This window comes from Pelobates fuscus, chromosome 6 (genome assembly GCF_036172605.1).
Source record: "Pelobates fuscus isolate aPelFus1 chromosome 6, aPelFus1.pri, whole genome shotgun sequence".
In the NCBI taxonomy this organism is placed as follows: domain Eukaryota; kingdom Metazoa; phylum Chordata; class Amphibia; order Anura; family Pelobatidae; genus Pelobates; species Pelobates fuscus.
This window is the reverse complement of record NC_086322.1, coordinates 260,072,323-260,099,454: the sequence shown is the minus strand read 5'-3', so window position 1 is coordinate 260,099,454 and position 27,132 is coordinate 260,072,323. Positions and strand designations below refer to the sequence as shown.

Sequence of the window (27,132 nt, the reverse complement as noted above, 5' to 3'; positions counted from 1 at the left end):
GCGTGTCCTCAGGGGGGGTACTGTAGCGGTACTTACCTTATCCGGGGGCCGGCCGCGGTCCTCTCTTCAAGCCGTGCGCTTTCCTGCGGCTGCACGAGCCGCGCGCGGCTCATCCGACTCTCCTAACAGGAAGACGGGCAGTGACCGCGAGATGCGGTCACGTGTCCCGCCTGCAGCTAAGAGCGCGCCGCGAGTCTCGGGCGCGCTCTTAAAGAGACAGTGGGAGCCTAAATTGCAAAAAGGCTCCCATTGGCTCCTGTCATGCCAATCACCCCATACACTTACCTGTTGGGGGTGTGGAAGTGACAGGAGCTAATCACATTAGTTTGAAGGCTACTTATACTCACCCTTTTCCCTTAGTTCCTTGCCCTATCGTGGTTTCTGCTACAGTTCCCTTTAGTGCTTGTTGTGTTCAGTTGTGTTTCTCCGTATTTGACCTTGGCTTTGTATTCTGACTTCGTTTTCGCTTTATCCTTGTCTGTACTGTTTGCCGGCTTGCTGATTCCTGTGTACCAGACCCCGGCTAGTTTTCGTTTACGCTGTCTCTTTGTGCCCTTGACCTCGGATCGTTCCTGACTCTGTACTTCTCCTATTACGTCGAGTCCGGCCACTCTAAGGTCCGGTAGACATATCTCTCCTCTGTGCTGTCTTCTGTTTGGCTGGATCCTGCGTGTAGGGGTATATACTCGTTACAGGGAGTTTGTGCCCTGATTCTGGCCGTTTGAGAGAGCTTTTGCATGGAGCTCATCTCCAGTGCGACCGCTCAGCATGGCAACTTAGCTTCGCCCCCCCTCCCACCCCCCAAAAAACATTGCCTTTTTTTTTAAATCTCTCATTCTGCAATTGTCCTTTACCAGTGGTATAATTTTGGTATCTGGTTAAAGCTGAAATATCCTGTTTCGTCATTTAGAGTGTCAAAATCATGAAGCAAAATATTACTATATTATTTTTCCGTTTCTTTTTTCAAAAAAGTTTTATGGTTACTGTACAGTGTAAGTATTAGGTTATTGTAAATAGACTACATAATACATAATACAATCAACTTCTATTCCTGTTTGGATTATCAGAATATTTAGTTGATTTCAGATGCTATATAACTAAACATAATTCTCGCTTAAAAAAACAAAACAAGAAAAAAACAAATGTTTATTGTTTAATTACACCATATATAACGCTGTCATGGCACAGGCTGGCATAAGATGTAAATCATCACAACTTCAATGATGCCATGCACATGGGCCTGTAAGGATATTTGGGAGCAAATCAGACAACAAGGATTGAATAAAGATAACTGAACATGCAATTTGCACAATATATGAAGCTTTCAAGGCACAGGCTGGCATATGATGTAAATCACCACATCTTCAATAATGCCATGCACCTGGTCCTGTGGGGATATTTGGGAGTGAATATGGTAGCAAGCAAGCTATGCCCATGCTTTGGTGTGAAAACCATGCATGCACACATCTTGATAAGATTGCACTGCCACCCTAATCTACTTCAGAGGTAAATGTGTTTTATCCTTACTTAAAACGCTTGCCCCAGTAGATACCTGAATATCATTTACTGGTGTGAAAGAAAGGGAACTTACCACTAACAAGAAAGCAGATGTTTCCAAGCAGATGGTTTGAATATGTTAACTGATGAAAATGTGTTAAATATAGTTTGATGATAAAAAAGATAAACTGCACCATAGAGTTTTAGTTTCCGAACAGGATGGTAAGTGGAAATATGAAATTAAAGCAAAGATTGTTTGAACTGGTAGTGAGTGTCTTGATTTAGGGGTTTCCTTTCTGTTACAGCCTCCGATTTTCTGTGTTAAAGTTACTGTAAAAGAAGCCAAGGGGATTCTGGGGAAGGATGTCAGTGGTGAGTAGAAATTTATTTTTGCATGTTTAATTTGAGCAAATTTAAGAAAAAAATGTAAATAATACTCGTTAGCATGTTGCTGGACCACTGTTTGCATTTAAGACAGGTTATAGCATATTTATGTTTAGGAGGGACTTAGGGCAGGGTATGTTTAAGGAGATACTTGGTAAGTGGAGTGCCTACCTTCAAGATGCAATTGCAATCATTAACTTTAAGAGCTATGTGTGGTACCTCCACCTCTAGTGGCTGTCTAGAGGTGGAGTCTAGAGGGACTTCTGGGTCGTTAGGCAACTTTTGATCACATAACTGATGCTGGACGTCCTACGTTATGCATGAGGACATCCAGCATCAACAGAATCCCCACAGGACAGCATTATACAATATTAATGCGAGTGCGACCATCGGCATGCGGGGGAGGAGAGAAGGAGGACTCAGTGCCATCGCCAGGAACATCGGCGCAGGACTCAGGTAAGTGACAGAAGGGGATTTTAACCCCTTCTGCACTGCGGGGGAGGGGGGGGGGAGGAGGGCACTATAGGGAGCTGTTGTGCCAGGAATACAACTTTGTTTTCCTGGCACTATAGTTTCCCTTCAAATGGACACTATAGCCACCCAGACCACCTCAGCTCATTGAAGTGTTCTGGTTAGAGTCTTCCTATTTGTCAGGATCGGGACAGGGATCCAACACGCAGGGTACAAAGAGTGGAAAGGTACGTATACCGGGCCTTAGAATGGCCGGACTAACGTACCGAGAGTAATAAAGAATAGTCAGAGACAAGCCGAGGTCGAGGGAACGAGAAGACAGATAAGCGAGAGACAAGCCGGGTCAAGGGATAACAGAGAAGCAGGGTAGTACAACAAGCCGAGTCAAAACCAAATAGAGCAAACTAGAATACCAGAGCACTGAGTGACTAGACAAGCTAGAACCACGACAGGGCAATGAGCTGAAGTGAGAAGTAAGCTTAAATACCCTGGCTCCGGATGAAGGACACGCCTCTGACAAGTACCGATTGGATATCGGACACTTGAGTGGCAGGTCGCTCGTGATAGCGCCATGACGTCACGTATTGAGCGTCCCGCTAGAAAAGGACGTGGATTCCTCGCGGTCGGTGTTTAAGTGACTGGATGAACCGCGAGGAACGAAGGAAACAGCTCGTTTGGACGGATAAATTACTAAGTCTCTACCTCCTTTTGAGGTAGAGGCCTCAGGTACCCTGACAGTACCCCCCCTCTCAGATACGCCCACCGGGCGGAAGGAACCGGGACGAGATGGAAAGCGGAGGTGAAATGCTCTGCGAAGGCGAGAAGCATGAACGTCCTCCTGAGGTACCCAACTCCTCTCCTCAGGACCATATCCCCTCCAGTTGACCAGATATTGCAATTTTCCCCTTGAAATTCTGGAATCAATGATGGAGCTGACCTCGTACTCTTCCCGACCCTCCACCTGGACAGGACGAGGTGAGGAAACCTTAGAGGAGAACTTGTTGCAAATAAGAGGTTTCAACAGGGAGACATGAAAGGAGTTAGGAATGCGTAAGGCAGGTGGCAGAGCAAGGCGATACGCAACCGGGTTGATACGAGTGAGGACCCTGTAAGGGCCTATGTAGCGAGGAGCAAATTTCATAGATGGAACTTTTAGGCGAATATTCTTAGTACTCAACCATACCCTATCCCCAGGAACAAAGACAGGAGCCGCTCTTCTATGCTTGTCAGCGTGTTTCTTGAACAACGAGGAATTATGTAACAGAATTTGCCGAGTCTGATCCCATAATTTCTTCAGGTTGGCGACATGATCATCAACCGACGGTATCCCCTGAGAAGAGGAAACCGAAGGAAAAATCGAAGGATGAAAGCCATAGTTCATGAAGAAAGGGCTAGAGCGAGTTGAATCACAAACAAGGTTATTGTGTGCGAACTCCGCCCAAGGAATCAGACCGACCCAATCGTCCTGGTGTTCGGAAACAAAGCAACGTAGATACTGTTCGATCTTTTGATTGGTACGTTCAGCAGCTCCGTTAGACTGAGGGTGATAGGCAGAGGAGAAGTTCAATTTGATACCCATTTGAGAACAAAAGGATCTCCAGAAACGTGAGACAAATTGAGAACCTCTATCAGAAACAATCTCCGAAGGAATCCCATGTAGGCGAAAAACCTCTCTCGCAAAAATCTCCGCCAATTCAGGAGAAGTCGGAAGTTTAGGTAATGGCACGAAATGGGCCATCTTAGTAAATCTATCCACCACCGTGAGAATAACAGTCTGTCTCTTGGAAGCAGGCAAATCAACGATAAAGTCTATGGACAAACAGGACCAAGGTTTCTCAGGAATGTCCAAGGGGTGTAACAGACCACATGGAGATGCATGAGGTTGTTTAGTCTTGGCACAAGTCTCACAAGCTGCGACGAACTCCTCAATATCCTTTCGTAGTGAAGGCCACCAGAAATCCTTGGATATCAGAGAGTATGTCTTGCGAATACCAGGATGGCCAGCTACTTTACTTTCGTGAAAACATTGTAAGAGCTCCAGTTGAAGTTCAGGAGGAACAAAGTTTCTTCCCTCAGGAGTGTCTCCGGGAGCTAGATGTTGTGACTTCAAGATCTGGTCAAGTAGCGGAGAATGAATTTTGAGACTGGTATTAGCAATAATATTGCATTTGGGTACAATGGAGGACAAAAGTGGTTCGACTGAAGCAGAAGGCTCATATTGGCGAGATAGCGCATCGGCTTTAGAATTCTTTGAGCCAGGTCTGTAAGTCAGAACGTAATTGAAATGGGTAAGAAACAACGACCAACGAGCCTGCCTGGAGGACAAACGCTTGGCCTCTCCGATATAAGACAAATTTTTGTGGTCTGTTAGAATGGTAACAGGATGTAATGTACCTTCCAATAAATGTCTCCACTCTTTCAGAGCCTTGATAACCGCTAGTAACTCTCTGTCACCAATGTCATATCTGCTCTCAGTACCGGACAATTTTTTAGAGAAAAATCCACATGGATGTAATGGTTTATCAACACCCAACCTTTGAGATAGGACAGCACCTAAACCAGTCTCTGATGCGTCTACCTCAAGTAGAAAAGGCAGGGAAGTGTCGGGGTGAACTAAAATCGGAGCGGAAGCGAAAAGCTCCTTGAGAGTCTTGAACGCAAGAAGAGCTTCAGTAGTCCAATTCTTAGTATCAGCCCCCTGTTTGGTCATATTAGTGATAGGTGCGATAATTGAAGAATAGCCCTTAATAAAGCGCCTATAATAATTAGAAAAACCAATAAATCTCTGTACGGCTTTAAGACCTTTGGGTAAAGGCCACTCTAGAATGGACTGGAGCTTATCCGGATCCATCTTAAATCCTTCCCCAGAGATCACATAGCCGAGAAAGGTTACCTGGGTTTGATCAAAGCTACATTTCTCCAACTTGCAGTACAAGCCATGCTGGAGAAGCTTGTGCAAAACCCTCCTGACTTGCTTGTGATGAGTCTCAATCTCACTAGAATGTATGAGTATATCATCTAGGTATACAATGACGCAATCTTGCTGAAATTCCCTAAGAACCTCATTTATCAGATCCTGGAATACAGCTGGTGCATTGCATAACCCAAAAGGCATAACAGTATATTCATAGTGGCCACATCGAGTATTGAATGCCGTCTTCCACTCATGTCCCTGCTGGATTCTCACCAAGTTATATGCCCCTCTGAGGTCTAACTTGGTGAAAATTGTAGAGCCCTTCAAACGATCGAAGAGTTCGGTGATCAAGGGAATCGGGTAGGCATTTTTAATGGTTATCTTATTTAGGCCTCGATAATCAATACAAGGTCTCAAAGAACCATCCTTCTTTTTAACAAAAAAAAATCCAGCCCCGGCAGGGGAGGAGGACCTCCTAATGAATCCCTTGTCTAAATTTTCGTGAATATACTCCTCTAGAACTGAGTTCTCTTTCATAGATAACGGGTATACATGACCTCTGGGGGGCATGGTACCAGGGAGTAGGTTAATTTTGCAATCAAAGGACCTGTGTGGGGGTAAGGTATCGGCTTTCTTTTTGTCAAATACTGCCTTTAAATCTAGATACTGAGACGGAATTTGTGTCTCTGTAGGATTGTCAGAGTTAGCCGATGTGTTGGTTAATCCGAGAGGTGAGACCTTCCGCAAGCATTTTTCTTGACAATTCTGTCCCCACGAAACTATCTCCCCTGACTCCCAATTAATAATAGGGTTATGTCTCCTCAACCAGGAGTACCCCAGAACTATGGGAATAGACGGAGAAGAAATGAGCAGTAAGGATATGTCCTCTCTATGTAGGATGCCAACAGTTAAGTTAATCGGCATGGTCTCATGGAAAATAACAGGCTCAAGTAACGGTCTACCATCGATGGCCTCAACAGCCAGTGGTGTCTCTTTTAACTGGGATGGAATAGCATGCTTGGCAGCAAAACCCTGATCTATAAAGCTCTCAGCAGCTCCAGAATCGATTAGTGCCATAGTCTTAACTACTCCCTTCTCCCACTTTAAAGAAACGGGTAACAGAAGCCTGAGTTCTTTGTAGTTGTGAATAGAGGACAAAGTAGAAACACCCAAGGACTGTCCTCTAGAGAAACTTAGGTGCGAGCGTTTCCCGAACGATTGGGACAATTTAGGCGTAAATGACCTCTGACTCCACAATACATACATAAACCCTCCCTTCTCCTGTACTGTCTCTCCCTCTCTGTGAGATGAGTACTGCCTATCTGCATAGGTTCAGAAATACGTAAGTCTTCGAACTCAGAATTTTGAAAGGTAGGCGCTAGTTTAAAGGAGGGTCTACGGGTCCTATCTCGAGTGTTCTGCCTCTCTCTTAGGCGTTCATCAATACGAGATATAAAAGAAATTAAATCCTCCAAATTTTCAGGGAGTTCTCTAGTAGCGACCTCGTCAAGAATTACATCTGATAACCCATTCAGAAACACATCTATATAAGCCTGTTCGTTCCACTTAACTTCTGCCGCCAAGGACCTGAACTCTAGTGCATAATCCACAAGTGTTCGATTGTCCTGTCTAAGGCGCAACAGTAATCTAGCTGCATTGACCTTTCTACCAGGAGGGTCAAAAGTTCTTCTAAACGCAGCTACAAAGGCATTATAATTATAGACTAGTGGATTATCATTCTCCCATAAAGGATTGGCCCATCTCAGAGCTTTCTCAATGAGTAAAGTAATAACAAATCCAACCTTCGCTCTATCTGTAGGATAAGAGCGGGGTTGTAATTCGAAATGGATGCTAATCTGGTTCAGAAAACCACGACACTTCTCCGGTGACCCGCCATAACGTACTGGTGGGGTAATACGGGAAGAAGCACCTACAGTGGCTACCTCTAGACCTGAGACTGCAGGAGAAATAGAAGGAGTACGTGTCTCCTCAGGTGGATTACTAGCACGAGACAAAAGTGCCTGTAGTGCCAAAGCCATCTGATCCATCCTATGCTCCATGGCGTCAAACCTGGGATCCGAAGAACCAAGCTGACTGTTTGTACCTGCAGGATCCATTGGCCCTGTCGTAATGTCAGGATCGGGACAGGGATCCAACACGCAGGGTACAAAGAGTGGAAAGGTACGTATACCGGGCCTTAGAATGGCCGGACTAACGTACCGAGAGTAATAAAGAATAGTCAGAGACAAGCCGAGGTCGAGGGAACGAGAAGACAGATAAGCGAGAGACAAGCCGGGTCAAGGGATAACAGAGAAGCAGGGTAGTACAACAAGCCGAGTCAAAACCAAATAGAGCAAACTAGAATACCAGAGCACTGAGTGACTAGACAAGCTAGAACCACGACAGGGCAATGAGCTGAAGTGAGAAGTAAGCTTAAATACCCTGGCTCCGGATGAAGGACACGCCTCTGACAAGTACCGATTGGATATCGGACACTTGAGTGGCAGGTCGCTCGTGATAGCGCCATGACGTCACGTATTGAGCGTCCCTGTCAGGATCGGGACAGGGATCCAACACGCAGAGTACAAAGAGAGGAAAGGTACGTATACCGGGCCTTAGAATGGCCGGACTAACGTACCGAGAGTAATAGAGAATAGTCAGAGACAAGCCGAGGTCGAGGGAACGAGAAGACAGATAAGCGAGAGACAAGCCGGGTCAAGGGATAACAGAGAAGCAGGGTAGTACAACGAGCCGAGTCAAAACCAATAGAGCAAACTAGAATACCAGAGCACTGAGTGACTAGACAAGCTAGAACCACGACAGGGCAATGAGCTGAAGTGAGAAGTAAGCTTAAATACCCTGGCTCTGGATGATAATCACGCCTCTGACAAGTACCGATTGGATATCGGACACTTGAGTGACAGGTCGCTCGTGATAGCGTCATGACATCACGTATTGAGCGTCCTGCTAGAAAAGGACGTGGATTCCTCGCGGCCGGTGTTTAAGTGATTGGATGAACCGCGAGGAACGGAGGAAACAGCTCGTCTGGACGGATAAACCACCAAGTCTCTACCTCCCTTAGAGGTAGAGGCCTCAGGTACCCTGACAGTACCCCCCCTCTCAGATACGCCCACCGGGCGGAATGAACCGGGGCGAGATGGGAAGCGGAGGTGAAATGCTCTGCGAAGGCGAGAAGCATGAACGTCCTCCTGAGGTACCCAACTCCTCTCCTCAGGACCATATCCCCTCCAGTTGACCAGATATTGCAATTTTCCCCTTGAAATTCTGGAGTCAATGATGGAGCTGACCTCGTACTCCTCCCGACCCTCCACCTGAACAGGACGAGGCGAGGAGACCTTAGAGGAGAATTTGTTGCAAATAAGAGGTTTCAACAAGGAGACATGAAAAGAGTTAGGAATGCATAAGGCAGGTGGCAGAGCAAGGCGATACGCAACCGGATTGATACGAGTGAGAACCCTGTAAGGGCCTATGTAGCGAGGAGCAAATTTCATAGATGGAACTTTTAGGCGAATATTCTTAGTACTCAACCATACCCTATCCCCAGGAACAAAAACAGGAGCCGCTCTTCTATGCTTGTCAGCGTGTTTCTTGAACAGCGAAGAACTATGTAATAGAATTTGCCGAGTCTGATCCCATAATTTCTTCAGGTTGGCGACATGATCATCAACCGACGGTATCCCCTGAGAAGAGGAAACCGAAGGAAAAATCGAAGGATGAAAGCCATAATTCATGAAGAAAGGGCTAGAGCGAGTTGAATCGCAAACAAGGTTATTGTGTGCGAACTCCGCCCAAGGAATCAGACCGACCCAATCGTCCTGGTGTTCGGAAACAAAGCAACGCAGATACTGTTCGATCTTTTGATTAGTACGTTCAGCAGCTCCGTTAGACTGAGGGTGATAGGCAGAGGAGAAGTTCAATTTAATGCCCATTTGAGAACAAAAGGATCTCCAGAAACGTGAGACAAATTGAGAACCTCTATCAGAAACAATCTCCGAAGGAATCCCATGTAGGCGAAAAACCTCTCTCGCAAAAATCTCCGCCAATTCAGGGGAAGTCGGAAGTTTAGGTAATGGCACGAAATGGGCCATCTTAGTAAATCTATCCACCACCGTGAGAATAACAGTCTGTCTCTTGGAAGCAGGCAAATCAACAATAAAGTCTATGGACAAACAGGACCAAGGTTTCTCAGGAATGTCCAAGGGGTGTAACAGGCCACATGGAGATGCATGAGGTAGTTTAGTCTTGGCACAAGTCTCACAAGCTGCGACGAACTCCTCAATATCTTTTCGAAGTGAAGGCCACCAGAAATCCTTGGATATCAGAGAGTATGTCTTGCGAATACCAGGATGACCAGCTATTTTACTTTCGTGAAAACATTGTAAGAGTTCCAGTTGAAGTTCAGGAGGAACAAAGTTTCTTCCCTCAGGAGTGTTTCCGGGAGCTAGATGTTGTGACTTCAAGATCTGGTCAAGTAGTGGAGAATGAATTTTGAGACTGGTATTAGCAATAATATTGCATTTGGGTACAATGGAGGACAAAAGTGGTTCAACTGAGGCAGAGGGCTCATATTGGCGAGATAGCGCATCGGCTTTAGAATTCTTTGACCCAGGTCTGTAAGTCAGAACGTAATTGAAATGGGTAAGAAATAACGACCAACGAGCCTGCCTGGAGGAGAGACGCTTGGCCTCTCCGATATAAGACAAGTTTTTGTGGTCTGTCAGAATGGTAACAGGATGTAATGTACCTTCCAATAAATGTCTCCACTCTTTCAAAGCCTTGATAACCGCTAGTAATTCTCTGTCACCAATGTCGTACCTGCTTTCAGTACCGGTCAATTTTTTAGAGAAAAATCCACATGGATGTAATGGTTTATCAACACCCAACCTTTGAGATAGGACAGCACCTAAACCAGTCTCTGATGCGTCTACCTCAAGTAAAAAAGGCAGAGAAGTGTCGGGGTGAACTAAAATTGGAGCGGAAGCGAAAAGCTCCTTGAGAGTTTTGAACGCCAGGAGAGCTTCAGTAGTCCAATTCTTAGTATCAGCCCCCTGTTTGGTCATGTTAGTGATAGGTGCGATAATGGAAGAATAGCCCTTAATAAAGCGCCTATAATAATTAGAAAAACCAATAAATCTCTGTACGGCTTTAAGACCTTTGGGTAAAGGCCACTCTAGAATGGATTGGAGCTTATCCGGATCCATCTTAAATCCCTCCCCAGAGATCACATAGCCGAGAAAGGTTACCTGGGTCTGATCAAAGCTACATTTCTCCAACTTGCAGTACAAGCCATGCTGGAGAAGCTTGTGCAAAACCCTCCTGACTTGCTTGTGATGACTCTCAATGTCACTAGAATGAATGAGTATATCATCTAGGTATACAATGACGCAATTTTGCTGAAATTCCCTAAGAACCTCATTTATCAGATCCTGGAATACAGCTGGTGCATTGCATAACCCAAAAGGCATAACAGTATATTCATAGTGACCATATCGAGTATTGAATGCCGTCATCCACTCATGTCCCTGCTGGATTCTCACCAAGTTATATGCCCCTCTGAGGTCTAACTTGGTGAAAATTGTAGAGCCCTTCAAACGATCGAAGAGTTCAGTAATCAAGGGAATCGGGTAGGCATTTTTAATGGTTATCTTATTTAGGCCTCGATAATCAATACAAGGTCTCAAAGAACCATCCTTCTTTTTAACAAAAAAAAATCCAGCCCCGGCAGGGGAGGAGGACCTTCTAATGAATCCCTTGTCTAAATTTTCGTGAATATACTCCTCTAGAACTGAGTTCTCTTTCGTAGATAACGGGTATACATGACCTCTGGGCGGCATGGTACCAGGGAGTAGGTTAATTTTGCAATCAAAGGATCTGTGTGGGGGTAAGGTATCGGCTTTCTTTTTGTCAAATACAGCCTTTAAATCTAGATACTGAGACGGAATTTGTGTCTCTGTAGGATTGTCAGAGTTGGCCGATGTGTTGGTTAAGCCGAGGGGTGAGACTTTCCGCAAGCATTTCTCTTGACAATTCTGTCCCCACGAAACTATCTCCCCTGACTCCCAATTAATAATAGGGTTATGTCTCCTCAACCAGGAGTACCCCAGAACTATGGGAATAGAAGGGGAAGAAATGAGCAGTAAGGATATGTCTTCTCTATGTAGGATGCCAACAGTTAAGTTAATCGGTATGGTCTCATGGAAAATAACAGGCTCAAGTAACGGTCTACCATCGATGGCCTCAACAGCCAGTGGTGTCTCTTTTAACTGGGATGGAATAGTATGCTTGGCAGCAAAACCCTGATCTATAAAGCTCTCAGCAGCTCCAGAATCGATTAGTGCCATAGTCTTAACTACTCCCTTCTCCCACTTTAAAGAAACGGGTAACAGAAGCCTGAGCTCTTTGTAGTTGTGAATAGAGCACAAAGTAGAAACACCCAAGGCCTGTCCTCTATAGGAACTTAGGTGCGAGCGTTTCCCGAACGATTGGGACAGTTTAGGCGTAAATGACCCCTGACTCCACAATACATACATAAGCCCTCCCTTCTCCTGTACTGTCTCTCACTCTCTGTGAGATGAGTACTGCCTATCTGCATAGGTTCAGGAATACGTAAGTCCTCGAACTCAGAAATTTGAAAAGTAGGCGCTAGTTTAAAGGAGGGTCTACGGGTCCTATCTCGAGTGTTCAGCCTCTCTCTTAAGCGTTCATCAATACGAGATATAAAAGAAATTAAATCCTCCAAATTTTCAGGGAGTTCTCTAGTAGCGACCTCGTCAAGAATTACATCTGATAACCCATTCAGAAACACATCTATATAAGCCTGTTCGTTCCACTTAACTTCTGCCGCCAAGGACCTGAACTCTAGTGCATAATCCACAAGTGTTCGATTGTCCTGTCTAAGGCGCAACAGTAATCTAGCTGCATTGACCTTCCTACCAGGGGGGTCAAAAGTTCTTCTAAACGCAGCTACAAAGGCATTATAATTATAGACTAGTGGGTTATCATTCTCCCATAAAGGATTGGCCCATCTCAAAGCTTTTTCAATGAGTAGAGTGATAATAAATCCAACCTTCGCTCTATCAGTAGGATAAGAGCGGGGTTGTAATTCGAAATGGATGCTAATCTGGTTTAGAAAGCCACGACACTTCTCCGGTGACCCGCCATAACGTACTGGTGGGGTAATACGGGAAGAAGCACCTACAGTGGCTACCTCTAGACCTGAGACTGCAGGAGAAATAGAAGGAGTACGTGTCTCCTCAGGTGGATTACTAGCACGAGACAAAAGTGCCTGTAGTGCCAAAGCCATCTGATCCATCCTATGCTCCATGGCGTCAAACCTGGGATCCGAAGAACCAAGCTGACTGTTTGTACCTGCAGGATCCATTGGCCCTGTCGTAATGTCAGGATCGGGACAGGGATCCAACACGCAGAGTACAAAGAGAGGAAAGGTACGTATACCGGGCCTTAGAATGGCCGGACTAACGTACCGAGAGTAATAGAGAATAGTCAGAGACAAGCCGAGGTCGAGGGAACGAGAAGACAGATAAGCGAGAGACAAGCCGGGTCAAGGGATAACAGAGAAGCAGGGTAGTACAACGAGCCGAGTCAAAACCAATAGAGCAAACTAGAATACCAGAGCACTGAGTGACTAGACAAGCTAGAACCACGACAGGGCAATGAGCTGAAGTGAGAAGTAAGCTTAAATACCCTGGCTCTGGATGATAATCACGCCTCTGACAAGTACCGATTGGATATCGGACACTTGAGTGACAGGTCGCTCGTGATAGCGTCATGACGTCACGTATTGAGCGTCCTGCTAGAAAAGGACGTGGATTCCTCGCGGCCGGTGTTTAAGTGATTGGATGAACCGCGAGGAACGGAGGAAACAGCTCGTCTGGACGGATAAACCACCAAGTCTCTACCTCCCTTAGAGGTAGAGGCCTCAGGTACCCTGACAGTCCCGCTAGAAAAGGACGTGGATTCCTCGCGGTCGGTGTTTAAGTGACTGGATGAACCGCGAGGAACGAAGGAAACAGCTCGTTTGGACGGATAAATTACTAAGTCTCTACCTCCTTTTGAGGTAGAGGCCTCAGGTACCCTGACACTATTGCAGTTAGTGCTGCAATGTAAAACATTGTTTTAGAGAATCTGCAATGTTTACATTGCAGCACTAAGAGAGCCTCTGGTGGTCTTGTGGAGTCCATGCCTTGATGAATCACAGCTGTTTTGAAAGTGCAAGGGGGATCTACATGATATGAGGCAGGTGGATTTAATCTTGTGACTGATCAATGTACATATGGATGCAGATTTAATACAGTGGGATAAAGGTTTTGGCTGAATACAGCAGGTGTGGAGTTTATAAATAAAGGTTCATGCAATACTCTGAATGCCATCAACCATTTGCTGTCAAAATTGAATTTATATAACACATTAAGGTTTAGAGTTAAACATAGGGCATGTTCTAGGAATGATTGTAGGGGGGCTTAAATCAGTATAGGCTGGAGGAGGGGACAAAACATTTACCATTGGCCAGAAGCCGCTGGTCTTTCTGCCAACTTGAAGATCCCTTGGTCAGACACCATGTCACCTTAGACATTTCCTTTTTGTTTTTGTTTTTCAAAATTCTTTATTTTGATTTTTCAGTAGATAAGTGAGAAAAAAAAATAGAATATAATAACACTGTGACTCTTGATTTTCAAACTATGTAATATTTAGAAAATTGTAGGGTTAGCAATTAGGGACTACTTTGTTAATGCTGAATGCAACTTTGGCCCCTGCAATTAGGTGGCAAAAAAGACCAGAGGCATCAGATCAAAAGTACATTTTATGGCCCCAACAAAATATATTTATTTTAGCCAAGTGCTGTTTTTTTTTTGTTCACGGAGCTAAAACATTTGATAAAGCTAATGAGAGTTAAAATGTGTTTACACTTTCATTGTCATAGTAGTTATGGTCTACATGTGTGACATATAGTAAACATACTGCTTGTCCACATGTGACCTCTGTGTTCTCCATCCAATGTGAGTGCAATGCCACATATCTAAATTTGAGAATGCGCCCACGCCATAAAACTTCGCCTCTGTATGCAGTACAGAAGTATAGAGTATTGGTAAGCCTCAAATAAATAAAAAAAAAAATGGACCATTTGATCATCCAAAAGAAGCATTCATGTAGTGGCAGCAACATATTTCATAATAAATAAATGGAAAAAATATATCTTCCATGGCCTGGCTGAAGACCATAGAGAACACAGTCAAATCCTAAAATAGATTTGATACTATATACATTAATATGTACCTGTGTAATGATTAATGACTGTATGGGCCTAAATGTAGCCTAGGCCCACTACACATAAAAGTGGCATGTCTTGTCTCCATACCCATAATACACAGGTCTTCTGTGTTCCATTAACTACTAGGAGATGTGAAACCGGATATAATGGGTGGTCACTAACGATGCCTGAAATGGGTGGTCCTGTGTGAAAGGGAGGAAAGGCCCCCAAAGAAGGGACTGTAACTTTACTGAAGTGCTATTTGCATTGTCTTGGTGCTGACACCATTCAAAACAGCTTGAGCACGTCTGATGATGCAAATACATTGTGTTTGCTGGTGGCCGTTTCTAGGTTTCCTTGAATGTCGGACACCAGCGAAACAAACCCAGGACCTGGAAAATGAGAAGGTTCTGCTGGATCTATAACTGATGATAGTTATGATAATATGAAAGCTTTGATTCCTTGTATCCTCTTAATTTCTTTGTGCCTCATCCTGTTTGTGCAGCTATTTTTTATGTGCTTGAAATTTCCAGTATATAAATATATAAGGGGATGATTTTTTATTTTTTTACTGCAATGCCATATTCTAGATGGAGATCAGTTGAGACCAGAAACACAAATTTTATATTAAGACCCACTTAATTTCAGCTAAAGGCTGATAAAGCTCCTTAACCCAAAACCACTTTTAGGTAAACCTCAACAACTTGAAGTGAAACATCTATTGTTTGCTCAGGTTTCAGTGACCCTTATTGCATGCTGGGAATTGATAGTCGCTCAGATCAACAATCCAGGGAAAACAGCCCAAGTCGTGACAAGAAGCAAAAGCAGAAAGCCGTGGTGCGCAATACAATTCCAGAAGATCGAACTCACAAGACTCAAATTAAGCCCCAGACCTTAAACCCTGTGTGGAACGAGACTTTCATATTGTACGTACAACCATCCATAAATTCTGCTACACGTTGATCGAACCTTACTTAGAATATATGTCTGTAGTCTAAACATTCCCATTGGGGGAATTAAGTGTTTTTTTTTATTATTATTTTTGAGTAGGTGCAGACTTTGTTGTCTACTATTTGTTTATTTGTGTTTCAGGGAAATTGACAACATTGAATACGCAAAATTTCAAATGGACATGTGGTGAGTCATACCTTATTGAAATGTTTTATTCATACCTACTTATTCTTTTATACTCATGTCATTTTATTATTGTAAAAGTACAATCAAAGTAGATTTACCATCCGTTTTTAATGCATATAGCTAAAAAGGCAAAAATAAAACCCCCCAAAAAAACAAAATTCTTACAACATCATAATCAGGAACTGGTGTAGATCTCTAAGCAAGTCCTGGCTCTCCCGATGAACTTTCTTTGGGAGAAATATGCAACATGACATTAAATGTGCTTATTTTATGTGGTTTGTCATTTAAGTGAAGGGAAATTATTGTCAATATGCCATAGAGGTGTGTGTGACTAATCTTTTATTCGCTTGAGAAAAATGATAGAGAACCAATCTTGCACATGAATCGAAACAAATACAGCTCCCACTGTCTTCAGGTATATTTAATTTCATTGTTTTAAGTGAATGAGAGATTTCTTGTAAGTCTATTGCACATTCATGATCTTGTTTTGTAGTAAATTTTGTGCTTGGGTTTATGGAGAGGTGTTACTCAATTTCCTCTTGGACATGAGTGTTGGACTAATGAATATTTACATGAATTAAAAGTACTAGATTCTTTTAAAACATCAGGTTGTTAGAGTATGAAATCTCTTTCGGTTTAATTGCTTCTCCTCCTATTCCCACCATTTTACTTGGTCCTCTACAATGTCCTTATGGCCTCATAATATCTAATATATATGTATATATATTTTTATTTAGAAATTGTATAGAATAATTTTATGGTTTTTCCTTCTGAAATTATGTTTTGTCTCTATAATTGTAATTTCTCTTTTTCTGAAGGGATTCAGATGACTTAGAAACAGGCAGATCTAAACTCGGAGAGATAACAGATCTGCACTCACTAAAGAGGTGAGAATCCTATGGTAACAGTGGCATCAAATAAACAAAGCAAACAAAAATAAATGGTTCTTTCGTACTCTATCATGCCCAAGCATCCAATTTAATGTTGCATGTTGGGAAAGATGCATTCCGCTAGACAGCATTAACATTAATGCAACCCTATATTATTTATTTTCTTTAAATATGGCTCTGACATTTGTTTGTTTTTATAATTCTTTATTTTTGCTGTGAATAAAGAAACAGAAAACCTTGCATTGCCACAACAGCATATACAAGTTCAATAGTAGATAGCAAATAGATATATGGCATGTCATACATAAACAGTATAGATCCAGTATTGTTAAGCTGTGTGGCATGTCAATGGTACAGCACAGTTTTATGATATTTTAGAAAGATCAGGCTAGGAAATACGTCTGAGAATATGGCAATAACTGCGTTACAACAGTCACTATCAGACATGCTGAGAGTTAGATAATTAGTAATGCTTAAGAAAATTCTATGTCAGATTGCAGGTAAATAAACCACTGGGGCCAGAGATGGCACTACACCGCTGCCCTTTGCAATATTAAGGAACAAAGAATAAAGTAAATAAAGAGGTCGTAAAAATGTCGATTGCCAACATATAATATAAGCATAGAGATGGGACAGCAAATGTCATGAAGGGGGGGCAACAATGCTGGAGCAGGTCAGGGCATCCTTCCAGCCCCAGGCCTGTAATCTGTCCGACACCCTCACTCCACAGACTTGGGAACTCAATGAGACCAAGTCCTTCCCCACAGGGGGGTAGCAGAAGGCTTTTGTGATAGGTGGCCCTTCATCCTTGTGGACGATGTTTAGGGGACTTGCCCCGGACAGCCTTTGGCCCAGGTGGGCTATGGGTAGTAGAATCCTGCGCTGGAAAGGGTTGCTTGCCTGGGGTTGCTTGCCCATTAGTCTCCAGGCTCCCATCCCTCCGACCATTTGCTTGATGTAGCAGAGGATCTTCAGCAGACATGTGTAATTCGTTTTGGTCCGAAGTGCTGGATTGTCGAATTTCCAAAGTGCCGAATTTCCAAAGTGCCGAACCAAACCGAATTGCTGAAGTCCCGAATTGCTGAAGTGTCGAGTTTTGTAAGTGTCGAACCGAATGTTGTGGCGCTGTGGCTTAGTTGGTTAAAGTGCCTGTCTAGTAAACAGGAGATCCTGAGTTCAAATCTCAGCAGTGCCTATTTTAGCTCTAGAATTAGAAAACTATCTTATTAACACAGTAAAGGAGTTTAAGCATGCGTGGGATAGGCATAAGGCTATCCTAACTATAAGATAAGGCCAGAGACTAATGAAAGTATTTAGAAAATTGGGCAGACTAGATGGGCCGAATGGTTCTTATCTGCCGTCACATTCTATGTTTCTATGTTTCTATGAATTGCCAAAGTGCTTTGGATTTCTGAAAAGTGGAAAATTAAGGGAATGATGACAGGAATCTAATCCTATGCCTAACCCTAGTCCTATCCCTAACACTAACCCTTACCCCTAACCTTAACCCTACCCCAACCCTAACCCTATTAGGGTTAGGGGTAGGGTTAGGGATAATGGTTAGTGTTACCCCTAATAGGGTTAGGGGTAGGGTTAAGGGTAGGATTAGGGGTAGAGTTAGGGGTCGGCTTAGGGTTAGGAGTAGGGTTAGGGTTAGTGGTAGGGTTGGGGAATTGCCAAAGACCCGAATTCCCGAAGTGCCTAAGTCTCGAATTGGCAAATTCCCGAATTGCCGAAGTCACGAATTTCGGAAGTCCTGAATTGCCAAAGACCCAAATTGCCGAAATCCTGAATTTCGAAAGTGCCGTACCAAACCTAATTTTTTGCCCATGCACATCCCTAATCTTGAGCTAAGCGTGTCTCCAGGGAGCCCCAGAAACAATTAAAGATTTTCTCCAGTCTCCTGAGTGATTGTGCCAGAAAGTCCCTGCATGCTCTCCCAGAGTTGAACCGTTGGGGAGTGCGGACGCGACCTTGCTTGAAGCATAAGCTGTGGTCTATGTATTGGCGGGCTCAGCTGTATATGAAAACGCTGATGTGAGAGGTGAGCCAGTGGGGACGGGGATAACCCCGGTCCAGGGGGGAGGAATGGGGTATGCTGTAAGTCCCTGAGCAGGCCAAGCAGCACAGAGTGGGGGATCAGCCGCCTCACCCGCCTGAATATCTCACTAGGCCCCATCGAGACCACCGAAAGTTACCAATCAGTCACTTATAACTCAATGGAAGGCACTTAGGTTGGCTCCTGAGTCAGGTAAGTCACACTATAGGTCAGTCTGGCCAGGAGCTAGTTAAACCGCTTTAAATACAGATCATGCTTGGAGCTCTCCTGAGGCACAACCAGTCTCAGTCCAGGCCTCCTCCCCCCATTTGTTTGTTTTTAACAGTGGAATTGTTTATCAAAATACGTCTTTATGCTAGTATTACTTTACCTTGTGACTCTTTGTCTGAATATTAGGTAAAGCCTTGCCAGAATGTTAATTTATTTAGAGTGGTCTAGCATTTTTTAATTTTCTCACAATTTATGAAGTATAAGTTGGCTGATGGCTGAGTTACACAGCAGTGATTGTCCATTGACATTCTGACATCAGGGTCCGTACCCATTAGCAAACCACTTACACTAAAAATAGTCCATATGTGCACAATAAAACTTTTTAATTTGACAATATTTTGGAAAAGAAAAACTAAAAAAAAATTCCTACTTGGAAAGGTGGATTTTATCTGGGAGGTAGAGAGAGAGCATGAGTTGGACATTCACATTGATAGCAATCATTGAGAGCAGATGTAGAATTGTGATGTTTGTTGATGTTTTATTTTATGTGAGAAGATAGATAGAGTAGAAGATGTTGATTTTCAAAAGTCCGACATCACACTGGATGTCCGGAGCCTGAACTGTTTTGGAAGGCGAGAAACACTTCGGTCATGCTTTGTAGCATTACTAAATGAGGAAGATGTACAATGGTGTCACACAATGGATTCACACATTCTAAGAGTTCACTTATGTACCATAGTCATATTAACCATTTTACTAACATGGACCTTGATTTAATATTTTTGGATACGTTTTTAAATGATTTTACACTTTTGGATAAACTTTTTTTAAAATGTTTTTCCCCCAAAACTTTAAAATATCAGAAAATATATCATATGTATAAAAATATATCAAAATATTTTTCAAAATATTAAATCATTTAACCCTTTAAGGACGAGGATGTACTAGGTTTGTCCGACAAAAACGGTCCTTAACGACGTCCTCGCAGTCCTTCTTACTTACCCAATCGCCGCTATTCCCCCGCCGGCTATCTTTGTTCCTTCCGGTCTGGGGGGACTGTCTGGCAGCCCAGACAGTCCCTTCTCTGCAAATTAGGCCCCCACGGGCCATGTGATCGCTCTGAAAGAGCGGTCACATGGCCACAATAGGCATCCATAGTGCTGCCTGCAGGGGGACTGCCTGAACTGACAGGCAGTTTCCCTGCATCTGTAAAAAAATATATATTTTGTTTTAATTAAAAATAAATAAATAATAATATATGTATATATATATATTTATATATATATATATATGAGACCAAATACACTTGGTATAATGTTATATATCATATATATATATATATATATATATATATACATATATAAAAATACACTTGGAGTAAAATTACACACGTATATATGTAGCGGAGTACACATTCACCAGCTACTTTTATTCCCTTTATTGGCTGTCCGTACCCCCCCTCCCCCCCCCCCCCCCATTACAGTACTGTAATGGGGGGAGGGGTACGGACAGCCAATAAAGGGAATAAAAGTAGCTGATAAATGTCTATTCCGCTACACTGCTCCCGCGTAACCACAAGCCAGCATACACAGTCTGATCTTTAACGGATCGGCTTGGGGATGTCCGGGGGTGTTCAGGAATAATTTTTCAAGTTCTGTCTTTCTGGAGAACGTCAGTGTTTCCCTTTTGTTTCCCGAGCGGTAGTGTATAGTGAAATCAAAAGGTTGCAGCACCAAACTCCAGCGCAGCAGCCTGGTGTTGTCCCTCGCCACCCGGTTCAGCCAGACTAACAGGTTGTTTTTCGTGAGCAAAGAGAAGAACTGTCCATACAAATAGGGTTGCAACTTTTTCAGGGCCCACACCACAACCAGGCATTCCTTTTTGATGGCGGCGTAACTTACTTCTCGAGGTAACAGCTTGCGACTGATGTAAACCACAGGATGTTCTCCGCCATCGGGCCCGACTTGGCTCAGTATTTCTCCCAATCCACACATAGAAGCGTCTGTATGGACAAGAAAGTGTTTAGGTTGATTGGGGGCTGCCAAGACAGGGGCATTTACAAGAGCTTGTTTCAACTGCTGGAATGCCTGCTCACACTCCGGGGCTCAGACTACTTGGCGTGGAAGGTTATTACGAGTAAGGTCAGTAAGGGGTTTGGCCAGGGCACTATAATTGGGCACAAACTTCTTATAGTGCCCTGCTGTCCCAAGAAAAGCTAGCACCTGTGTCTTCATTCTGGGGGTTGACCACTGGGCCACTGCCTCAATCCTAGCGGGCTCAGGCTTCTGTTGCCCGCATCCCACTCTGTGAGAGAGGTACTGTACCTCGGCCATGCCTATATTACACTTGCTATGCTTAAGGGTTAAGCTCGCTTCCCTGATCCTATCTAGGACCGCTTCTATATGGGCCAAGTGTTCCTGCCATGTATCACTGAAGATGGCGATATCATCGAGATATGCGCAGACATAGTCTTGAAAAACCCGTCCAGGAGCCGGTCCACCATCTGCTGGAAGGTAGCCAAAGTGTTTTTCATCCCAAACGACATGACCTTAAATTGGTACAGGCTGAATGGGGTGACAAACGCTGACTTAGGGATGGCTTCAGGGGCTATCCCCCTGCCAATACCCCTTACAAGATCAATTGTAGTGAGGTACTGGCCCCTAGCCATCCGGTCTAACAACTCATCTGTCCTAGGCATGGGACAGGCATCGGACACGGTCTTATCATTCAACCTCCGGTAATCCACGCAGAAATGGGTTGTACCATCCCATGTCAGCACAAGGACTACTGGGGAGGCCCAGGGGCTGTCAGAGGACTCAATAACCCCCAGTTGGAGCATCTCTTGGAACTCCTTTCACATACTCTCCTGTACCGATTCTGGGATTCGGTATGGGGGTTGGTGCAGTGGGAGTTGACCTGGTGTCTCTACCCGGTGAGTAGCCAAAGGGGTGTTCCCGGCTACATTGGAGAAGGTGGCTTTTTTCTCCTCTAATGGCTGCTGTACCTGGGAACGCTCCTGAGGGTTCAGCAGTTCTCCCAGCTTGACCTCCTCTAACTCACCTGATTGACTCTCGTCGACTAGGAGGTCTGGTAAGGAAAGGTTGTTGAAATCTTCAGAGGCAGGGTCATCATCGCTGCCACCTCCTCTGCCCGCACATTGTAGGGCTTCAGCATGTTCAGCTGGAGCATGCGTCGCCCTCCCACTCTAGAGCAGGGGCCGATCACGTAAGTGGTGTCGCACTTTTGCTCTACCACTTGGTATGGACCCTCACAGGCAGCCTGTAGCTTGTCATTCTGGACAGGTTTTAAAATTAAAACTTTCTGTCCTACCTGAAAGCTACCATCCCTGGCGCCCTGATCGTACCAGGTGCGCTGGCGGTGCTGTGCTGTTTGGAGGTTCGCTCGTACAGACCTAGTCAACTCCTCCAGATGGTCACGGAACTCCAGCACATATGGAATGATGGGAGTTCCATCCTGGCTAATATTCCCTTCCCAGTGTTCCCGGATAAGGTCTAAGGGCCCCCTCACCCTCAAGAGTAACTTGAACGTGGAGAACCCTGTGGATTCCTGCGGCACCTACCGGTAGGCAAACTAGAGGTGCAACAGGAATCTCTCCCAGTCCCGGCTGGACTTTGCGGACGTCCGGAGCATTTGTTTCAACGTCCCGTTGAACCATTCGCATAGACTGTTGGTCTGGGGGTGGTAAGGGGAGCTCATAATCGTCTTGATGCCGCAGAGCCTCCAGAGTTGGTGGGTGACCTCTGCGGTAAACTGGGTGCCCTGATTCGACACTATCTCCTGGGGAAATCCCATGGGGGAGAAGATTCGCATCAGGGCCTCCGTGACTGTTTCTGCATGAAGGTTGGTCAGTGCCACCGCCTCTGGATACCTGGTTGCATAGTCCACCATCATCAAGATATATCTCTTGCCGGAGGGGCTAGGCTTAGCTAAGGGTCCCACCAGGTCTACCGCTATTCAAAAAGGTTCCTTAATTACGGGGAGAGGGTGGAGCTTGGCCTTGTGGTGGTCTCCCCTCTCACCCACCCTCTGGCAAGTATCGCACGTCTGGCAAAACCGCCAGATAAATATCCTGTGAAATCCCGAGCCAAAAGAAATTCTGTGTAAGCCGATATCTGGTGTGTAATGCCCAGATAGCAGGATGTCGTGCACTTTCCAGAGCAGCTCCTGCCGCTACCTCTTGGGTACTACTAACTGCCTAGTGGAAATTGGTTCCGACCCGGCAACTACCCTCTAAGACTCCCTGTACAGCAGTCCCAGTTAATGGTAAGAAAATTGAATGAGGGATGAAATTAATACTGAGATATAACATTAGGAAATGGCAGTAAGATGGGCATGAATAAATGTGACTGAGAAAATGAGTAGGACAGGGTGGAAATGGGAGATCAGAGAGGAAGGAACCGTGGGGGGAAGAAAACTCTCAAAACAGCAGCCCTGCATTACCTTATTAAATCTATGGTGAAGCGGTGTGCCCTCTGCAGGACAGGGTAAGATGTGCAGGTCAGCATTGATCTGGCTTGGTACCCCTCAATGCTCCTTTGTGGACTGAGCTCCTTCTCTCTATCTACACACGAAGCAAAATCAAGGAGGGATGCCACATTAACACTGACCACATCGCTCCTGCTACAGGAACAAATACAATATGGGGCACACAGGGTGGGAGGAAGGTGTTATCGAAGATTGAAGATAACAGGTTGGGCTAGAAAAATGAGGAGACAGTATGGGGGAAGATATGGGGAGAGGCATGTTGGGAGTGAGATGGGGAGAGACATGAGTTGTGGGTGGGTGAAATGAGAGAGACATTGACAATATGGGGCACACAGGGTGGGAGGAAGGTGCTATCGAAGATTAAAGATAACAGGTTGGGCTAGAAAAATGAGGAGACAGTATGGGGGAAGATATGGGGATAGGCATGTTGGGAGGGAGATGGGGAGAGACATGAGTTGTGGATGGGTGAAATGAGAGAGACATTGACACTAATGGAGAGATATTGGGAAAGAATATGGGAGAAACCCCGTTTAGTTTAGGAATGAATGATAGATATTACTGAGGGTAGGATGGTGGAGCAACAAGTAAAAGGATGGATGGGTGACAGAGATAAGGTATAATGAGGTACAGAATGACAAACATGATAAGAAAATAGGGGGAGACAAATAAGAAGTAATGGGAGAGAAATGGGGGGAGAGACATGAAGGAAATAATGTGAGAGAGTTAAAGTTGTGTGGAGTAATATGCCAGCGATGGGGAGAAAATAAAAGAGGTCGAAAAATAGATTGTTTATTTTTTCCAGTTTGGCAATGTAAGCCTAAATTTCGAAATTTGTTATTTTCTCCCTTTTTAAATTCACTGTTTAGTAAATACACCGCATAGGGATTTATTTACTAAAACAATGAATTGTAGTGAACTGAAATCTGATTTTCAATAGGCAAAAATAACTGATTTGGAAAATATCTGAGCATGGCTGTTTTAGTTTAAATTTGGCAATTCAGCATTCAATTCTCTATGGTTTGGATTTCATTCCACCCCCATAGTGACAATCTGTTGTGTATTTGGAGTTCCAACGGCTATGGAAATTGGGATCTGAATAGAGAGTAGAGTCATTTCTAACAGAGGGAGTTAGAAAGAGAGAATGAGATCTTTATATAGCAAGGCAAGAGGTGAATATAAAAGGGTGAAAACATATGGCAAGCCAAAGGCCTTACCTGTGATTAGTGGGCAATTAAAAAATTGCTGTAGGTGTCTGAAATAAATGTATTGTGAATTCAATTGGGTATTGGGCACTTTTAAATATTTTTTTTGAGATCTGAATATTATTGAAAACTTGGACTGAAACATGTTTGCCGTCACTGCCATATGGCCTGTGCAGAACTGAATTCAGACTCCAAATCTGTATATTTCATTAGACACTGTGGAGTTTAGGAGTGCACACAAGACTTCTGGCTGTGCTTCTCACCCAAAGTAATTCCTCTGTGTTGCATTGTAAAACCTTCTATTTTCTATCTCAGTATCTACCCATTAAATGTTATTTCAGAATAATTAAAGATGCTCGAAAGGACAAAGGACAAGATGATTTTTTGGGAAATGTAGTCCTGCGCGTGCGGGTGAGTATATGAAAGGACTTTGCAAAGATTTAGGACTGGCCAAACAGATCCCCAGATTTTGTAAAACTGCAACTTCCATGATGCTTTGCAGTTCTAATTGTTGTCAAAGCATCATGGCAGTTGTAGTTCTAGAACAGGGATGCCCAATAGGTAGACCCCCATATGTTGTAGAACAGAACTCCCATGATTCATTGCATGCCTTTAGAATGATAAAGTATCGTGGGAGTTGTAATTCTACAACATCTGGGGATCTACCTATTGGGCAGCCCTGTTCTAGAACATCTGGGGATGTATCATTTGCTCTGCCCTGTTTTAGGTCATGCAGACGGAAAGGGCTGTGGAAAATTATTCTGAGCTGTAGCTTTGGGACAATCTAACTATTGTCTTTGTGCACAGGATCTGAAGTGTAAGGAAGATTGCTGGTACCACCTGGAGCCTCGCACAGAGACATACCCCGAAAGAGGACAATGCCATCTGCAGTTTCTTCTCACACACAAGAAGGTGAGAGATAATTGCAGACCTAAGCTTTTCTGTCCTTGTTTGGTTGTTGTGTTCAGCATGTGATATTTGGAGTAAAACGTTTTAAAAATGCAATTCCCATAATGCTTTGCTCATCTTCTAAATAAAGTCCACCTTTTGGCTACTGCTGTCTTAGTGGGCTGATCAGAGAGAAAACACAATCATTCTTTTCCTCGTAAACTGGTATAGCCAGACTTGCCTCTTAAGTAATATATCACTTTAACAAATATTGTAAAAGCAAACCAATTAGCGAGAAGATGTCAGGCTTTAAAATGATCCATATATGCACGTGGGTCACTTTATTGAGTATACTTACCCATGCCAGTAAATAAAATCCAGTTTTGATGAGTACTAGTTGAGAAGAAAAATGTACAATGTGCTTTATTAACCTTACACATAGAACTTACTGTACACCTAGATTATCTCATACATGCATAGACATATGATCACTATAAACTTCAACACACACATACATAGACACTTATCAAACAGAAAAAAACCCCAAAGGTTTATAGCCATTGTTATATAATCTAGTAAGCAGCTTGAACAACTCAGATCGGAGTCTGGTCGTAAATAATTGGTTTAAAAGGGCAAGGTAACAGTGCCTTGGTACATTATCAAACGCAGTCACATACATTAAGACACAAAATCACACACAGTCTCATACATATATATGCATCCAATCACATACAGACACATAACAGAAGGGAAGTTGTGCACCAACTCACAAATGTCTCTGTTCAAGGGAAGCATGTAAATGTGGCAGCAGCTGCTGGCTGTCGTTTTTATAGGGTCAGGAACACAAGCATGTATTCTTGACCCTATATTGTTAAAAACACCATCTAGCCCAGGAGGCAGATAAGGGGCAGAGCTAGCACAAGTCAAAAACAACCCTGGCCAATCAGCATCTCCTCATAGAGATGCATTAAATCAATGCATCTCTGTGAGGAAAGATCAGTGTCTCCAAACAAAGGGTGGAGGCACTGAATGGCAGTGCTGCACTGCCCCAGGAAGCACCTGTAGTAGCCATATGAGGAGTGGCCATATCCCTAGGTATCCCTAGGCTGTACTGTAAACATTGCATTTTGAAGACAGTGTTTACTGCAAAAAGCCTGATTCTATTCACCAGAACAAATACAATAAGCTATAGTCGTTCTGGTGACTTTAGTGTCCCTTTAAATTTTCACTGGCTCACCCACCCATATCCCTCTTTCATATTTACTGAAGTTGGGAGGTATAAGTATGTCTACAGTATTCTAGAACGCTTTAACGAAACACACAAACAACGAGTTTCATCCATTTTTGAGAATCCAAATTCATTTTTTTCACTGGCATTTATTTAATCAGAGCATCGTGTTCTGGAACTTTCCTTTTGTGTCAAGACAGTAACTTGGTCAAAATGTGCTTGATCAGCAAATATGTTTTTTCCATAAATGTATTAACAATTAAATCGAACACATTCTAAACATTAATACAGCTTTCTCCATTACATCACTGTACTGAACACTGTGCCTTTGTGTTTCCAGAGATTGGGCATGCTGAGCAAAACCCCCAGCTACATTGTACACCGTCAGCTGCTACAGCAGTTTGTCCGTTATGAGATCACTCGTCATCAGGTAAATTGGCTTTCTACCATGTATTAT

The 27,132-nt window shown here is 43.8% G+C and overlaps 1 protein-coding gene and 1 non-coding gene across 3 annotated transcripts in view; both read left to right on the top strand.

Annotated features, from left to right (window-relative positions):
• Positions 1-27,132, top strand: part of UNC13D (unc-13 homolog D) — a 111,964-nt gene that overhangs the window by 32,418 nt on the left and 52,414 nt on the right. For both annotated transcript variants that reach the window (XM_063459045.1, XM_063459046.1), the window contains exons 6-12: positions 1,803-1,869; positions 15,289-15,481; positions 15,648-15,692; positions 16,511-16,579; positions 24,901-24,970; positions 25,367-25,471; positions 27,016-27,105. In XM_063459045.1, coding sequence (XP_063315115.1) covers positions 1,803-1,869; positions 15,289-15,481; positions 15,648-15,692; positions 16,511-16,579; positions 24,901-24,970; positions 25,367-25,471; positions 27,016-27,105 — 639 coding nt within the window. The remainder of the gene's footprint in view (positions 1-1,802; positions 1,870-15,288; positions 15,482-15,647; positions 15,693-16,510; positions 16,580-24,900; positions 24,971-25,366; positions 25,472-27,015; positions 27,106-27,132) is intronic.
• Positions 17,704-17,777, top strand: TRNAT-AGU (transfer RNA threonine (anticodon AGU)). The gene has a single exon. It is a non-coding gene; the product is annotated as a tRNA-Thr (tRNA).